Below are 17453 nucleotides of genomic sequence, written 5' to 3'. Positions count from 1 at the left end.
ATTTTTTACTCATCCATACGATCATTTGACATGAGAGCTAAAGGCTAAGATTAGTGAAATATTGAAACACACGTTTATGTTGCTTTACTGTTGAGTAGACTTGAGATACTTTTCAAGTCTTCTTAAATATGAAAGGAGATAAAGCTAAGCATATTCTGTACTACTGAATAGCTGCTGCTCTTGCTGAAATAAGTGTCTAACCTTGGATACAAGTAAGCCCTCAGAGATAGTTAGAAGAGCACTTAGAAGAATGTTTTATAGCTTTTTAGAAATTCTGAAAGTCCTCACACTATCTGCCTAGCAAAACATTTCAGTGTAGAGTCTCGAATGCCCAAGCATAGCTCTTTTTGATTTTAGTTGATAGGGAATTACACAAATGCATCAATGAAGATTAGTAGGAAATGTGACTGTTCTTAGTTTTAGAAAATATGGTCAGGAATAATAAAAGATGCTTACTATCACAAACCTCATAAGAGAATCTCTCTCCTTCTTTCTTCTGCTCAGTGGATTGCAAGTTAAAGGCATTAGACAAAGACATGACACATTACAGACAAAGCACAAGGCACATATTCTGCACAATATTCAGATATGGGCAAAACATACTGATACATAAAGAGGCAAATTATGATCCAATACAAACATTAAAGTAAAGCTGGCACTACACACTGCAACACAGAACACCCACTGCTGGTAGAACTTTACAGATCATTAGCATGTTTCTGTGAAATAACGTTAGGTCTTTCTGGTATTGTCAGAACATTAAACAGTTATTGCTTATACTGCTTTCTAAATTTTGATTTTCTTTGCAAGCAGAGGCGAAGGCTGTTGCTGGATTGAAAACATGGTGCTAATGATCTCTAAGGAACACTGAATGAACCAGGAAAAGTTACCACTCACCTCCTTCCCTCCCATGGACTCAAACATTTTCTCAAGCTGCACTCGTAACTGTTGAATGTTGTTCATCAAGATACAGGGCTACAAAAAAAAAAAAAAAAAAAAAAAAAAAAAAAGATATGAGAAATAGGTGTGTTATTTTCATGCAGCTGTGCTTTTAGAGAAGGATCTGTGTTTCTTGACATCTGCAGCTTTTGCTTCCTGCTTTATTTCACACTTGCTCAGTCAGTACACCCACTCTGACAGTGACTGCCCATTGTGCCTTTAAGAAAATGTTGCCCCACAGGAGACTGAATCCCTTCTCCCAAGCAGTTGGGCAGTTTTCAGATTTCATCAACTGCATTCAATTAAGTACAATTAACCAAGAACTGCATTGTTATCTATTTGAGAACAGAGGCGGTAATGGCCAAAGTACTTTGGGAGTGAAAATAGATGAGAAGAGAGGGAGTACTAGATTACTTTCTAGACGTAGTCTTTGCAGAAAGCTGTGACAGCACTGTAACTCAGAAAAAGGCTGATGCACAAGTATATGAATAAATCAACAGGCAATACTTTCAAGAACAGAATATTATTCCAGAAGAGTACTACTTTTCTTGGTCCAAAATTCAGTGAATATGCAATACAATTTTGTAAACACTTTAGTCTTAAAATATTGCTGCTTAAGCTAATTAAGGCATAACAAAATCACAGTGTAAAAGATGGCAATTGTTTGATAAATAGAAGGTAAACAGTAAAGCGTGGATGAGATTAAGCATCTTATTACAAAAACATGGAAGAAATGACCTCTTGATAGATTTTTAGTTATTTGGATGACATTATAAGCAAGTTTGGAATTGTGTGGGAGGAGCAACAAGACAGCACCTGTTAAAGTAATTCTCTTGGCCAAGGACAGTGTGTTCTAGCGCTTAACTTGGATAACTGAGACATTGAAGTAATATATTTTAATGAAATAGATACACACTTTTCCAAACAAGAAGGTAAAGTAACAATTTGAGCAACTGATAATCAGCTGTACCTTTCTAGCTAGTAGCATGTTGCAGCGTAGCGCTGAAATGTGGTAGGATTATATTTCGTACTGAAAAAATCAGGTACAAAATTTAGCTTTAACTGCCTTCTGCAATTATACTCAGAGGAACTCAGGGTCGTAAGCTCTTCTCAATTGAAGTAAAAAGAGAAATCTGATCTAACTTCTTAAACTTGCATTACTGTTTCTCAGTAAAACATGCTATTTGCCCTCCACCAAAAAACAGTGGGTGGAATGTAATGGTTGAAATACTGCCTCTTTCCAGTCTCTTCAGAAATCCACAAACCCCACTTCTAGTTTCTTATCTACCTTCTGATCATTTCAAATGACTAAAATTGTGTCTGTCTCTCCTTAGTTTCTATCATACTCTTCCTCTATACCATAGTCATTATTCTAGACTATATACTGTATACACCATTGATTATGATTTCTGATGAGAGAAAGAACAGTTGAACAAAATGTCAGGGTTCTTTTGTTCAAAGCAAATGGAAATGTCTGCCAATATAGAGAAGCTATGAGATAGATACTTTGTTAATGTGGCATTTAAAACATTTTCTTTCAGGCTGACAAAGATGGCTCTCTCAGAGCCTAAACCTACCTCAGACCAATGCAAAATATCTATTGCTGTTAGTAAATAACAGAACTAGAGCTCAAAAACTGATTTTTTACTTCAATATGTTATGTCCTTCGGAATACCCTTTGCAGTGAATTGTAGCAATCAGACAGGTGCAACAATATGCAAAAGGGAATAGTGACTACAATGCATAAAAATCAGGTTTGTTTGTAAACTCTGACAAGAGGTGGAAGATGAGGGGATGTTTTTACATTATATACTTTATGAAAAACACCTCTGGAATATTTTTATCTAAACAGTTGACACATACATGTAATAGTGCATAGTAAAAACAGTAAAAATACTGACTTGAATCTAATTATAATTATGAGAAATATTTGTTCAAATCTCTTCTGTCAAACCAAAAGGAGAAGATGGACTTTTAATATAACTGAACTCACCAGATCAAATGATCCTGTATTAAACTAGAAGCATGTGTTTTAAAAAAACAGATTCTATTAAAAGTTATCTCCCCTAAAGGCATTTTTATAATGCTTTAAGCTTTTTTAAAAAAAATATTACGATAACATAACTATATTTCTTCCATCTAAATCCACAGAAAAGTTTGGCATCCTAGATTGGTTTCAGAAATCAGCTACTATTAAAAAAATCCTGTTGTACAGGCCAAAAGTCTACACAGACAGTGGGACTCAGTGACAGAACTCTATGCCTTAAAGCTCATTTCTTACAGAAAATGGTAAATTTGATTTACTTTTAGTATTAAAATGGAAGAAGTAGAAAATACAGCTACAAGTTTTAGTTCATTTTACATTAAATTTATAGAATAGTTACGGCTCATACTGGTTCACCAGCCCTTGCAGGCAGTGAGGCAACAGAACAGCACATCTTTCTCACTGCTGCATGGAGATTGGCAGTAGCAGAAAAGTCAGCACATATTCTTTGCATAGGAAACTTCCAGGAATATCATTCGTAAAAAGAAGCAAGCCAATGCAGAATGAAAGCTGAGATAAAGAAAATATATATTTTTTTTTGCTGGAAAATTGGAGATAAAATGTGGGATGGCATATTGATGACTCTCATATTTGGAGTATATCACTGTGTAAGACATGTAGGTAGAAACAAAACACAGCTTTGTACTCACCACATTTTCTTTGTCACAGTATGAACTGAAGTAACTTGAAATAATTGCAGCATACTGAAGCAGCACTTTGTTGATAGTCTAGGAGAAGAGAAGAAACTAATAAATTTCATCATGTAAAACAAAAAAAAAAAAGAGCAAAGGTTTTTAACTGTAGGTTTTACAGGTGCTTACACATTTTGTGTATCTTATTTTACTTTCATGTAAACTATCCTGTGAACATACTTTCAAATCCATGCAGTAAAGTCTCTACGCTATTCTTAATGGAATGCAGTTTTCAATAGCAGAGAGATTGCTTCTGAACAACACTGGAATTAGCATCTAAGTACAATGGCAACACAATGTCACTCTCTGAAATTTAGTTGAGATGCATTAATTTTAATCTACCTTTGCAAATCTTCTCATTAAATGAGACAGTGCTTCTGGATTAGGACACTCCAGTTTCCTGATAATCTCAAAGCTTTGATTGAGCTGTGTGAAGACATCAACCACTGAACACGAAAAAAGGGCATGGTCTGATGTTTGCTGAAACTAGAGAAAGAAGACATTCAAATAGTTAATACTTGTCCAAACTGTATAAACTCATTTTCCTACTTTTAACATTCTTTCTAGAGACAGAAAAAGTATTAAAATCTTACTGCTAATACAGAGACTTTTCACCTTGATATGACTTTGAGTCCCCATAGAAATAAAAGAAAAATTCTCTTTCTTGACATCAGTACCACATCAGAGTTTAGTAAAACTCGAGATGGAAGTCAGTGGGGAGCTTAGACAGGTGAAATTAGAGCAGGAATTTGTGCACAGGGTTATTTTTTTATACTGTTATTTACTGTGCATCTTGGGAGGTCTTAATGAGGATACTGCGGGATCAAGTGTACTTCTTGTTTTGCAACACTAATTAACTGCCTTGCCTTAGTACTTTTTGTTTTAAAAAATATGCACTTACCCCATCTTTTTTGTCTCTTTCCAGTGCTCCATGAAGAAACTCCATTGAGACATCCTCATTTTCATCCAGCCACTGAATGACAAATGGTTCAAACCATCTGAAAATTAAAAAGTTTTCTAAAGTAAGTATATTCCTTAAAGATTTCTCATTGTGTCTTCATGTCTCTTCTAGTTGCTATAAGATACTGTGGCTAACAAAACAGATTTCAGCTTAACTGTGCTATTCAATCTGGTCTTCCCCAGTGATGTAGAGATTGCAGTGCCATCAGAGAAATACACTCATGTTTTGCAGAGGATCTTATTCATATTTATTTTATGTGTTTATTTATATTTATTTTCCATTATTGGTTCCTTTTTAATATTTACTTGCTTTTCTTTAATAAAATATCAGATGTTTAATCCTTCTTCCGTTTATTTAGATTTTTTTTTGAAGCAATGACATCCACCAAACCTGTTTGGAAAATCTGCAGAGCTTGTAGATTAAAGATGTGAATAAAGATTTCTCATACAAAAGGATAGAATTGAATGTATTGATTGCATAAGAAAAACTGAAATTTAAAACATCAAAAGAACATTAACCCAATGCACTAAGATTCATTTCAGTAATGTGTCTCATTGGCATTGTGCCTTGATCCAGAAATAAGAAAAATGTATGAAATATGTTCACCAATGATCAACATTGCTGTTCTTCCAACATTTCCTATTTTTTCACATATTTTCTGATCAAAATATTCTGTAATCTGTGAAAATGACAGCTGCTATAGCAGGCAGATATACTGTTATATGAAACAACTAATAACAGTTTTAGTAATTACTTTACAAATTGTAGAATTAAAGAGGATGAAGTATAAAATATGTATTTAACATTAGTGCTGTATATATTGATATCTTGCATAAACTTAAGCATACATTTTTTGAAGGAAATAAACCTTATACCAACCCCAAACTCATGGAAGCCTTCCCTACACACTACTTACAGAGAATATTCAGGCACTGCATCCTTGAAAGCATGGAGCTCTCGCACATATTCATTATAAAACCATTTCACTTTGAAGTGCAAATTCATATAATCTGTGCTCTTGCATAACCGTTGATTTTCATGTTCTGTAATAAAAGGAGTGGAAATAAAAGCATTTAATAACATTTTAACAGTAAATGACATTATTCTGCCTCAGTGAAGTAGTGATACAGTACTTGCATTTTGAAGGACAATCGGTTTGATTATTTACAGGCAGGAGCAACTGCAGTTTCTGAATATCCTTAGGAAATACAAACCAAAGAGCAGGTCACTTCTAGAAATGAGCTGCTGCCAAACGATGGGCACATGTTTGCAGGAGGGCACCATTTATACAATTCCATCCCTTTAAAGTTTGTTTTTGAAGTTAAGATCTAACATATTAGAAATGAACATGAAAGTATTTCATGAGCAGTTTCTTTTTTTTTTTTTTTTAAATTTTTTTTCCTTTTTTGTAAGGGAAAGAATCTTTCACAAATCTCTCAGCTGTAACTTGCAGCTACATGTAGCTGAAAAATACATCCTAAGTTCCTAATATTAACCTATGAGAAGATCAAGATGGCACTATCCACCATGAATGTAGGTAAGAAAACACAAGAACATCACTGTTGGTGCTCTAATTTAGATTAGAACCTATGGATACTTTCTAAAAAAATTTGCACAAGTCATTGCAAATGTGAATCAGCTCAGGCAGTGTATTTTCAGTGTCTACTCTTAATCCCTGTAACATTGAAGTGAAGTGAAATAATATGATTGAATGCAATATATTGGATCAGGCCACAAATGAAGAAAAATGCAAAGTTCATCACTGATTTAGAAGGACGTATTTATGTACTACTTCACATCTCACCCCAGTATTTTTATACTTTGCTGAAGGCAATGAAAGTCAGCGGTTATTATCTGAAATACAAAGAAAGCCAACTAATTGATAATTATGTGTAATTTACATTTATTTTGATAATGTGAAATACTACTGACCTTTCTGAAAGGGCTCTTTGTGTCAGGGTAAATGAAATAAACTGAAAACTAACCCTGAAAAACTTGTTCTGCCTTTTTTTTTTTTTTTTTTCTTTTCATTTACTACAACTGATTTGCAGCTAAGAAAAAGAACATTTTCTAGTACTCCTATTAAAAATATATCCTTTCACAAGAGGCTTCTAGGTATTTAGTCTTACCACTGTATTTGCTTGGACATTTTCATCAAAATATCTTTGAACACTTCACAAATGTAAAGGATTCCACTTTCAACATTTCTATAAGATGATTAAGTAGTGCTATTCACAATTTACAGATGGGGAACCAGACATTTTACTAAGGGAATGTACATAAAATATGAAACAGCAGCATAGATTTTGTTCATAGATTTCTTAACCACAGAGTTGTATTTCCTCACTGAACAGAAAGTAGGACAGGAAAAAAAGATTTACAATTTTTTTTTCTTTTTTTTTCTCTTAGCAGCAGCAGAAGTGAAATAGTCAATCCTTGACAACACAGAGTGCTTTATATTTGATTTGACATTGCCCTTTATGGTAGAGGAGGAGCTTTCAAAAGGAGAATCTGTTTGTCAGAGAGCTCTACTTTGCTTCAGTTTTCACAAGAGGTAGGAGTGACTTTAGGGCCAGCTGCCTAGCATCCGAAAAGACAGAGATGTGCATTATTTTCCTGGAGACATAAACTGCTTATGGGGACTTCAAGGGCATAAAACAATAATGTTGCATAATATCTAAGGGACATAACATGTGATACCATGTGGGGATGTGTGAATCTGCTGCAAAAAACAGTTTATTTTGAACTATAAAACATTGTGTTTGTCATTTGATCCCTGCTGTGTTACACTGATACTTGAAACATTTCAAATTACTTTTGACAAGTGAACTTTGATATCTTCCCAATGTTACTGAACTCCTTTGTTACTCCTTACTGAAAATTTAGCTTATTAGTCGCATCAGTTAATTACTTATTCAACATCGAATACTTCTCAAAAAGTACCAGAAGTGGATAGGTGAGTCATAACAGAACAATTCAAAGATACAAAACAGACGAAGCACAAGCTTGCTCTGCACTGCTAGCAACTAAAATAGAAAAATAAAATAAAAATACCAGTATAGCAAATAATCAACCTCAATATAGCTTCTGCCCTTCAGTATCACATCAGATTAAAATCTGCACTATAAAGCCAAACTGATCGATAAAATCCAAAGAACAAGCACTCAAACACAAAATTCAGCCGTTGGGTATACACAGCTAATATTGACTACAAAAGGAAATAAGCACTTGTTTCCAAGAAGCTAAATAATTTGAATTGTCCTTTTTTACTGTTAGTGGAATTCTTTGTACATGAATTGATCATAGAAGGCCTAAGGAAGGCAGACTGTGAATGGACCTGAAGAAATCGTCCATTCTATCAGGTGCGAGATCCATGACAATGATTAAAGCTCTGGTTGTGAAACATATGATGGAAATTGCAAATACCGAAGCTTCAACATTGTTGCAAAGTAATCATATAATTAGATAGTAATTACATGTAGGAGGAAAATTAATGCTGGTATAGGAATTCCCTTTACATTTATTGGGCTTTCATAGATCTCTAATACATGCCAATACTTGTGAAACAAGTAGAGCATACATTCACGTCTTGGAAACCCTTACCTCATTAAATGCGATACTATAATGCTTGAGTTTGGGAGGAAATAGAGAATAAAGGTAATAAAGGTAGTTTTAATTGTGTTGTATATCATTTCAGCTTAACATTTCCAACAGCAATTTTAAATACCTCCTTCCATGAAGGAAACACCTGGACTTGATGCACTCCTCTTTGATTTACCACAAGAGTGCAAGTTGAGTATAAAACACTCATGGTAGTGTTTTATAAGCAATTAGTGGGAAAAACTTCAGAACTGGAGGAATCAGGCAGAAAGATAAATGCAAGACTTTAATTATTAATAGCATTGTATCCAGATGTGCCTCTGTAGCAGAAGGGAGAAACAGAGATGTTCAGAAATTGCACATTAAGCTTTAAAACAAGTTAATATGGAAACTAACAATTTTAATGGATTCATCTTATTCTCCTGAAGGCTGCTGGGACAAGCATCAAATGTTCAGTTTAGAGCTGATGGGCTTGCCCATCAGGGCAAATTTACTACTGTATCTGTGTTTAAAAAAGGCAGAATAAAGTTGATAAAAGAAGATTAAATAAGGCCAGGGTTTTGATTATGAATTACATGGTATAATATACATTTTCTGTTATTGACTCACAACTTTAAGATAAAATAATGATGTCAGACATTCACTGCATTTTCTCCAGTAAGATCTGGTGTAATGAATGCACTGAAATGAGAAATAAAGTAGCTTTAACTTATTAAGATTATTGTAGGCTTGCACTGTGTACAAGCACCCAGTAGAATGATGTCAGACATTCACTGCATTTTCTCCAGTAAGATCTGGTGTAATGAATGCACTGAAATGAGAAATAAAGTAGCTTTAACTTATTAAGATTATTGTAGGCTTGCACTGTGTACAAGCACCCAGTAGAACTTCTAGTTCTAATTATGGTTCAGTTTGCAAAATTGAAGAAAATGGCTTAGGGAATGACCCAGAGATACAGTAGATATATCTCCAAGTAGTAAGATAGTGCCATACTAGCGATCTCTGAGATATAATGGCAAGTAAGATCACACAATGATACAGCACAATATGATGCCATGAAGAAGTATTAAATTAGCCCCTGGGAACAGTTCTGTTCACTTTATCTGTCTTAATTAGTGTGTCTAATTAACTTCAACAAAGTAGTGCCATTTAGTATGGCTACAGTGCTTTTTAGACAAGAACTGAGATCTTTCTGTCGTTTGAGATCAATAATCAACTGGATTGCTGTACTCAAAAAGCTCAGGCACCCCTCCAGTATGCACAGAATGTAGCTGCTGTTATTGTCATCATTGCCAATTATGCTGACCAAATAGCATTTCTAACTTCCTTGATCTTCTGATCATGACATATTCAATTTAACTGATTATCTACCAAAGGAAAATTGTTAATTAACCCCAGTAGTAATCTGCTCCTCTTTGCCCTTTCTCTCTGATTTCCCCATGAGGCTGCATTGGACTCTTCATTCCTAAGGTCTTAGGAGAAATGAGGATAGAAGACGCATTTGCTGAAGTACCTGAATACAGAACAGGATTTACTAAAATCAAGAAGTTCAATAGTTCAATGGATACCCTGATGAAATGCAGCGTTCTGCAGGGTGCCGCCTTTCTTTTTCTTCCAATAACCTGCCCTCACTACCCTCCTCACCCCAAATCTGCTATGTAGTCTTCATCTAAGACAAGGGTATATCCTGTCTTAAGGGGAAATTTGTAAATTAAGCTGATGTGAAAACTAATTTGAAATCTGCCATGAAATGGTGTGACCTTTCTGTGGGCAGCATTATTATTTTTGTCTATGCTGGCACCGTGCTTGGAATCGACTCACTAACTGCCTCTTTCACACCATTTATCAGTTTCTCTAATGAACAAGGAATCTGTCAGAGAAACAAAAAGATATTTACTTGTGCACTGAGGACAACAGCATTCTGCAAGGCCACTCCAAAAGTAATGCCTCCTATTTTTTTTTTTTTTTTTAGATGTTGGTCTATAATGTCAGATGTAGATGGTGATAGAGCAGTAGAGGGTAAACCTTTGTACCAATATTCCATTACGTTTTGTTGCTGAGTGACAGATGGCAGCAGAGGGGCAGTCTGACAGAATGGTGTCTGATGTGGAAGTGTGGATGCAAAAAAGGAGTAGAATTGAGTTTCTCTGTGTGGAGATTGTGGTGACTGTGTTAAGAAAGAGCGTTTTGTAGCTGAGAATTTGCTCTATCAGATGGTGTTATTTTGCTTTTTGTATCTGATGTAGTTTCCATGGAAACGTATAGGAGGCATTACTTCTGAAATATCTTATATGAAACCTATATGAAGTGCATAAAATGGTGAAACACTCTCTCTCCGCTTCTATATTTTTAAGGTCTGACAACTCAGAATATCATCTCTGCAGAACTGAGGTGATCTCCTGCTGTATCTATACAGGCGCCAATTTCTGGTCTGATCCTGATCTTGACTTCTGGCCACTATCAGAATTAGATAATCATAATAACAGCAATTAGAGTGCTCTATTTCTGACAGTCTGGATAGCTTTGGACATTTGATCTGATCTATTCAAAATTCAGAGATGCAAACTATGAGAGAAAGACATTTCTGAGGACATAGGTTAAAAAAGATACTTTTCAAATTGTATGTCACATTTCAGCGGTTAGTCTCTTATCATCTTCCAACCTTTATGCCTTCCCGCTTAAAAAAAAAAGATTTGTTAACATATGAAGTCAGTATCAAATCACTTACACTGCTGCTGGAATTCTCTGTGTTCTCTCTTGTTCAAACCATAAATAAAGAATATTTCAATGACCAGACAGAACAAATTTAAACGTCTTGTGAACTCAGATGGGCTTGTATAAACTAAATGCCAAACAACAACATATAATCAATCTTGCAAATCACTCCTACCTCTCAAAGATAACTCACGAAGAAGAAAAAAAGCCAGACCTAACGAAGTGAGTTCTCAAAGAGAAATATCTGATACCTTCTCCATGCAGCATCAGTACGTGAAAATAATCCCAATAGCTTCAGATTAGAAAAAAAATAAGAACTGGAGTGGGATGAATCTGCTCAAGTTTGTATAGAACTTTTAATACTAGCCAAAGACTAAACATTGTTATTAATCTGAAATGGAAGAAAATCTAAAATAAAACAATTAGCTCAATGCTGGATATTATTGCAGTCTCTTGTTTGCAAGTCATGTCAACCTGGAACAGTGCAGCCCTGGTCTCAGCAGCCGTGGAGTCTGGATCTGTCCTTTGGGATGCCCTTTTCCCCTCACCCATAAAGAGAGCTGACTGAACTGACTGAACTGACAGCAAGAATCTATCCTGTCACACCGATATGCTACCTTAGCATTTGTACCATCATGCAGCCACTGCGACTGAGCAAAAGGCCACTGCTGTGGAGGCTGCTGTTCTGTCTTCTCAGTTACACAGCAGCAGCCTTCAAGGACCCTTCCTTCCCATCACAAAGGGCTGGATTGTCCCTGGGCAAGAACTGAGGAAAGGACAAGATGGAGAGGTGTAGTGACTGCTTCCCGCCTCCTAGCACCTACTGGTTCTTATTGCAATGAGGTCAGACAGCACTACTGATGAGCAACACCAGCAGGTGCAGCTCCCTGCATCCCCGAGAGGACAGATGAAGCATTCAGCTGTGCAGTCAGAGGACAGGCCCTGGACAGCCATTCTCTCTGCTCTCAGGAAAAAGTGAAAACAGATGCTAGATGTTTCAGTATTCATCTTCTGTTAGAGAACAGAGATAGGACATACTGATTCCCTGAATTTACATTTATGGGAGTTAGTGGGTAAGAACTAATGAAGTGAGAAAAAGAACAGAAACAGGATCTTAGGTGTTTTTTTGTGTTTGTTTGTTTGTTTGTTTTTACCACACCAGTGATCCGTTTTCAAATGATGCTGGACTATGTCATAGCTTCTTGATCAGACACAGGAAGGAATCAACTTTACAATAAAGATGATGCTTGAGAAGATTAATACTAAATTGGATCCAGCTGAGTTTGCAACAACCCTGGACTCTACATATGAGCAGATGGCAGCCTGTGTTAATAATTTGGAAGGCTAGACTTGCATAGCTGAATATGATACATTTTAATGATAAATACCATTAAAAAACTGTATGGATCGAGGTTGATCATATTTAATGGTTTACTTGTAATTTTGCAGAATTCACACTGAAAGATCTTCCTGCCATTAACAATTGCAGAATTGAATTCAGTTTATAGAGGATTTGGGGAAATACTGATTTAAAGAACAGTAAATGTGGATAGAGGAGCATGTTGATCTATATTCTGTGACTACATTTATCAAGATTCTGCTGCAGGATGGAAATTATATACATTTATTTGTAATTAATTAATTAATTTGTAATTAAACTCAGTTTCCTTTACTTATTCTTTATGTACAGAAATTATTTCACTGTTGATTCTGGGAATGATTTGAGATGATTCATTAGAAAAATGGCATTTGCTCCTCTCAGAGAGTATCCACAGCAGCACAGAGACAAGGCCAAACACAGGGTCTGGTTTGGAATAGACTTTAAAAGTCACATGCCTCCTAATTAATCCTCTGTACCTCTTTCTGAACAGTTAGGACATACATAATATATTAATCATGTTTAGACACATTAATATTTGTTTTCAAGTCCTGACCCACTCAAACCTTCTGTACTTCCTGTATTCCTCAAGAACTTCTTGTCCTGTTCTTCACAACCAGAATACAAACCCTTACTTGATCTAGAGCAGCTTTTGTGGGATCAGATACACTCTGCCTGGCAAGTAGAGTGATCTCGGGTGAATAGACTTTCTGTTGTAGGAAATGTTTGTAGTTGAATGACTAAAACTCTACAAGAACGGGAGGTGCTTATGGCTATCTGTGCACCAAGTATGAACTATACATTCAAAATTATGGGAGCCTGACAATATATAAAGGCTATTAGAAATTCTTATGAATCTTTGTGATGTTATGATCAGAAAATTCAGTTGCTGTACACTGTTCTGTTGATACCTACTCCTGATTTACAGCTTGTTGAGATAGAAGGCTATTACCACTCATGTTTCCAGGAACGTGTTCTAACCCAAAATCATGGCTTTCATTTGGTCTTCCTGCTTCTCAGTGTCTGGTGGCTTTCAGCTTCATTGATCACTCTTAAAGGGTTATCTCCTGCCTGACAGTAGCTTTCTCAGTCTAGTCCTTTTGATTCTCTAAAATGCCTATAGAACATTGGCTTCTAATAATAGTTTTCAAATCTTCTCTTACCCACATTCTAGATTTTTTTTTTTTTTATATCTTCTTCTGACATTATACATATTATAATCACTGCTCCTGTAATTCCTTCCTTCCTTCCCATTTTTAATGTCTTGGGTTTTTTTTTTTCTGATTAGTGTGCAAATTCCAGAATTCAAATAACTAAGCAATACCACAGTAGATGAACAAATTAATTCTTCCATTAATAAATGCTTTAGTCACTTGTTTTTTCTCTGCTCATCAAGATGAAAGTTTGTATCATCATCAGAGTATCCCATTATCACATTCTGGAGAAAATACTGCAGAAATTAATCTTCCAACACTGCTTTTTCCTTAAAGTCTGACCTCATAATTTCACCCTGGAATAGATGCCCTGTAGTCAGCAGCAGGCTTGGCTGAAGACAATGTATGAGTTTACTTTCCTAAAAGTCACAGCATCTGGCTTATTCTAATCAGCTACTTTTGTTAGAGTGCAAGTAAAAAAAAAAAAAAAAAAAAAAAAAAAAGGGGTCAAGACTAATGGAATACATTCCATTACATATCATTGCATTATATTGCAAAAAACTGTTTTTCTGGTCAAATCCAGTTTTGATCCATTTCATTTCCAATTTATTTGCAATCTGCTTGCAGATATTCCAGATTTAAATCTGAGCTCTGTTTAAGAGTGAAATTAATTTAACACTTTTTGTAGTTGTTGTTCTGGAGAAATACATTACAGTTTGAAAAATTTGTGCTGAAGAGATGGCTTTAACAATTACCTAGAAGAATGATTATGTGTACTTCGGCTGGCAATATTTCCATTATTTATTAAGCCTATTCCCTTAATACCATCTCTTCAGTGTTTTTAATGTTTCACGCAGTAATTTTTACTTGGGAATTCTGCAATAATCATACTTTAATGAGTCTGCAGATTATCTGGATTTTAACTCTTGTAAGAAAAATATATATTTCACCTGTGGTTTACTATCCTAAAGAGTGAAAGAGAACTGCATCTGATCCTGTTGGGAATAACAAAACTGTTTTCACATTCTGAAGACAGTTTTTCTACCTGTATGCACTTTTCCCATAACTTCATTCTGTAAATATTTCTTAGGGCCAAGCAAGTGATTTTCAGCTGGTAAGAAAATTGGGAATACCTATAACGGCATATTTTTGATTCTTTGGACATTGAAGATGATTTTTGGATATTTGGATAATTAGAATTTGCATTTCAGTTTACAGTTCTTTTGCCTCCTGGTTGCAGAGTTTACTTCATACAGTGTCAGTACATCTCTTCCTTTACAATGTATTTCTACTACCATGTGAATAATTTCAAGTATATCAGAAAACTCTTTCCACCTGTGAAAATGCAGTGACAGGTGTGATTTGCAATGGAGATCATTGGGTGAACTCTCTAGTGTAATTCATACATTTTTTTACAGTTACCTTCCAGAGCATACTTCATGTCCTGGGCAAACAGAGTCCACATGATTTCAGCACTAACTTTTCCCATGTTCAGCTCCTGAGGGAACCTACAATTAATCACATTACATCAGTTAGCCTGTTGCTAGAAATTATTCTTGCAGCTGCACAACAGAAATGCAAATATTTCCACAAGGAAATTATTTTCTGCTAAATAACTCCCTTACGACGCAGTCACTGTATTCTCTGTTTGAGACTTCAACAAACTGGCCAAGACTTTCTGCAGGTAAGGTGTACATACACGTGCTCTCCTTTTTTCCTGTGGAAAGCAGTAGCTGGTATCACTAAGGCATGCACCACTCCAGCCACAATTTACCCTCAGAGATAGCTTTACATGTGAATAGCCACATTTAATGTTCATTTGGTTACTCATATTTCTAAGATTACTCCTGTCAGAGTAGCTTATTGTTTACACTACTGTAGCACTTAGAAGCTTCTAATAGGTTTAAGAGATTACTGTGCTGGAATTTCAAAATTTGTAATAAGAAAAAAATGGCTGTGGAAGATGAATGCTTAATTCCAGTTCTCTCTGAACTTCCTTTCCAAAACTTACACTTGTTTCCATACTTAAAGCAATTAGAGACTGGTGGGCATTATGCAGCTGTCATAGGAATTATGCAAATACCATTGTTTCAGTGCTGCAAATCTGGGAGAAGCTAACAAGGTTTAACATACAAAAGAATTGTAAAAGAAATCCTTATGTTGAAGGTAAATTGTAACAGTGGCAGTTGATAATTAAAGGTTAAATTCTAAAGCACCTGTGCACATAAGGAATTTTGTACTATTTCTATTTTATTGCTATGTTGAAATATTTTTTCTGAACAATTTCAGAAATTAATCTCTAAGCAACAAAATGTCAGAGAAATTTCCCAAGCAAAACTCTACATATCACATTTCTAGTCTTTGTAAAAGCCATGATCTCCACATTTCTTAGGGAAGCAAAAGGACAACCAGGAGGATGCTCAATGAGTCACTTTGTTTTTCTTGCTACAGTTATTTCTATCTCATAGGTCCTAATTTTCCCAATTTCTGTCATTCTTCAAGGAATACCGTAAAATCACAGTTTATCTAAAACATCGCTGTCAAAATCAACTTCCACACCACATGACAGTCTCTTATCCTCAAGTCATAAATCAGCCAAACAGTGCTATTTGGTAAGACTTCTTAATAAATAGAACATGCTAGGTTTTCATGACAAATAAATTAGCCATTTATACAATCTGTCTAGCTAATCTGGTCTTACTGTGTGAGATACATATCTTCATGAGAAACAAGTAGATACCAGGAATTTCACACTAGACTGTGTAAATGGAGTAAACAGGAAAAATATTTTGTTTCTTCTTCTGGATAGAAAGCTGTTCCTTAATAAGGTCAGTGAAGGAAATGATTGCTCAGAGCTGCTTATTCCCCAGGGCTGAGACAATTCTTCATTTATTTAAAGGAATTACTGGAATGAGAAGGTAAAAATTTTCCAGTTTATGGCTATGACCTGGAGGTTTCTTTGGTAATTATACTGAAGAGTAAGTCTGAACTCTCTGGGTCTGCAGACAAGTACATCTACCTGTATAGAGTGCTTTTCAGTATCTGTCAAATGTTGTCTGAAAGAAAGAGTCATTCTTGCTCCCTTTCAGACCATTCTATTAAATTTCTTCTGCCACTGTAGATGCCTCTGTTAAAGGCTTAGCTGTAACACAGGTCTAAGATGCAATTTTAACTTTTAGTATAAATCATCACAATGAGATGATGCTCAGAATCTGTAGACTCTGCAAGATATCCCTAAGGAGCTAAAAGAGCTAAAACACTTCTGTAGGCCATGACACGTTTCAACTACCACCATTACATTTTTTCAGTCTTGATATGTGAGGCATGTTCTTTGACATTCTCCATATATTTCATTTTCAAAACCTTTCCTCTCTCACGTCAATCGATTGGCTTGCTCTTCTCTACAGGTATGCCAGTGATTAGTTATTCCATTTGTCTTGGTTACTGATTGTTCCTTCCTTGCATATTATATCTTGAGTTCTGAGAAACTAACTTCCACTTGTGGCAAGCTCAAGATACTGCTCTGTTTCTAGAACTTTCAAGTCGGTTAAGTTAGGCTTTCTCTCCAACCAGTCCTAAATTCAGTGTCCCTTTTTTGAAGTTCAGTACTTTTTTCCCCCTCTTTCAAAAAACTCTGTTACAATTCCTAAGAGAAGTCTCATCATCATTTAAACAACTTATGTACCAAGACATTTGATAACAAATGCACTCGCATTGTTTCACTTATGCTCCTGCATAATACTTTTTTGACTTTTTGGGATGGTGCACATACCATGTGCCTCTAGTGTTCCTAAAACAAAAGACTTTCTTTCCAGTGACTAGAATGCAAACAATCAATTCTATAGGCTTTAAAAAAAATTTTTTTAAATCCATAATCAAATAATGTTTAAAATACAACTGTTCTGGTGTATTTTTCCTGTTCTTAATAAATCAACGATTCCTACTTTTTATGGGGAAAGTAGTTACTTAC

The 17453-nt window shown here is 35.4% G+C and overlaps 1 protein-coding gene across 1 annotated transcript in view; it reads right to left on the bottom strand.

Moving 5' to 3' along the window:
* Positions 1 to 17453, bottom strand: part of UNC13C (unc-13 homolog C) — a gene marked incomplete at both ends in the record, with an annotated part of 119068 nt that overhangs the window by 29177 nt on the left and 72438 nt on the right. Inside the window, 6 exons of the mRNA XM_079541048.1 lie at positions 898 to 975; positions 3634 to 3711; positions 4018 to 4161; positions 4577 to 4673; positions 5553 to 5679; positions 14906 to 14991. Of these exons, the coding sequence (XP_079397174.1) occupies positions 898 to 975; positions 3634 to 3711; positions 4018 to 4161; positions 4577 to 4673; positions 5553 to 5679; positions 14906 to 14991 (610 nt within the window). The remainder of the gene's footprint in view (positions 1 to 897; positions 976 to 3633; positions 3712 to 4017; positions 4162 to 4576; positions 4674 to 5552; positions 5680 to 14905; positions 14992 to 17453) is intronic.

This window comes from Tetrao urogallus (assembly GCF_951394365.1).
Source record: "Tetrao urogallus genome assembly, chromosome: 11".
Classification (NCBI taxonomy): Eukaryota; Metazoa; Chordata; class Aves; order Galliformes; family Phasianidae; genus Tetrao; species Tetrao urogallus.
The sequence above is the reverse complement of the archived record's forward strand: the minus strand, read 5'-3'. Positions and strand labels throughout refer to the sequence as shown.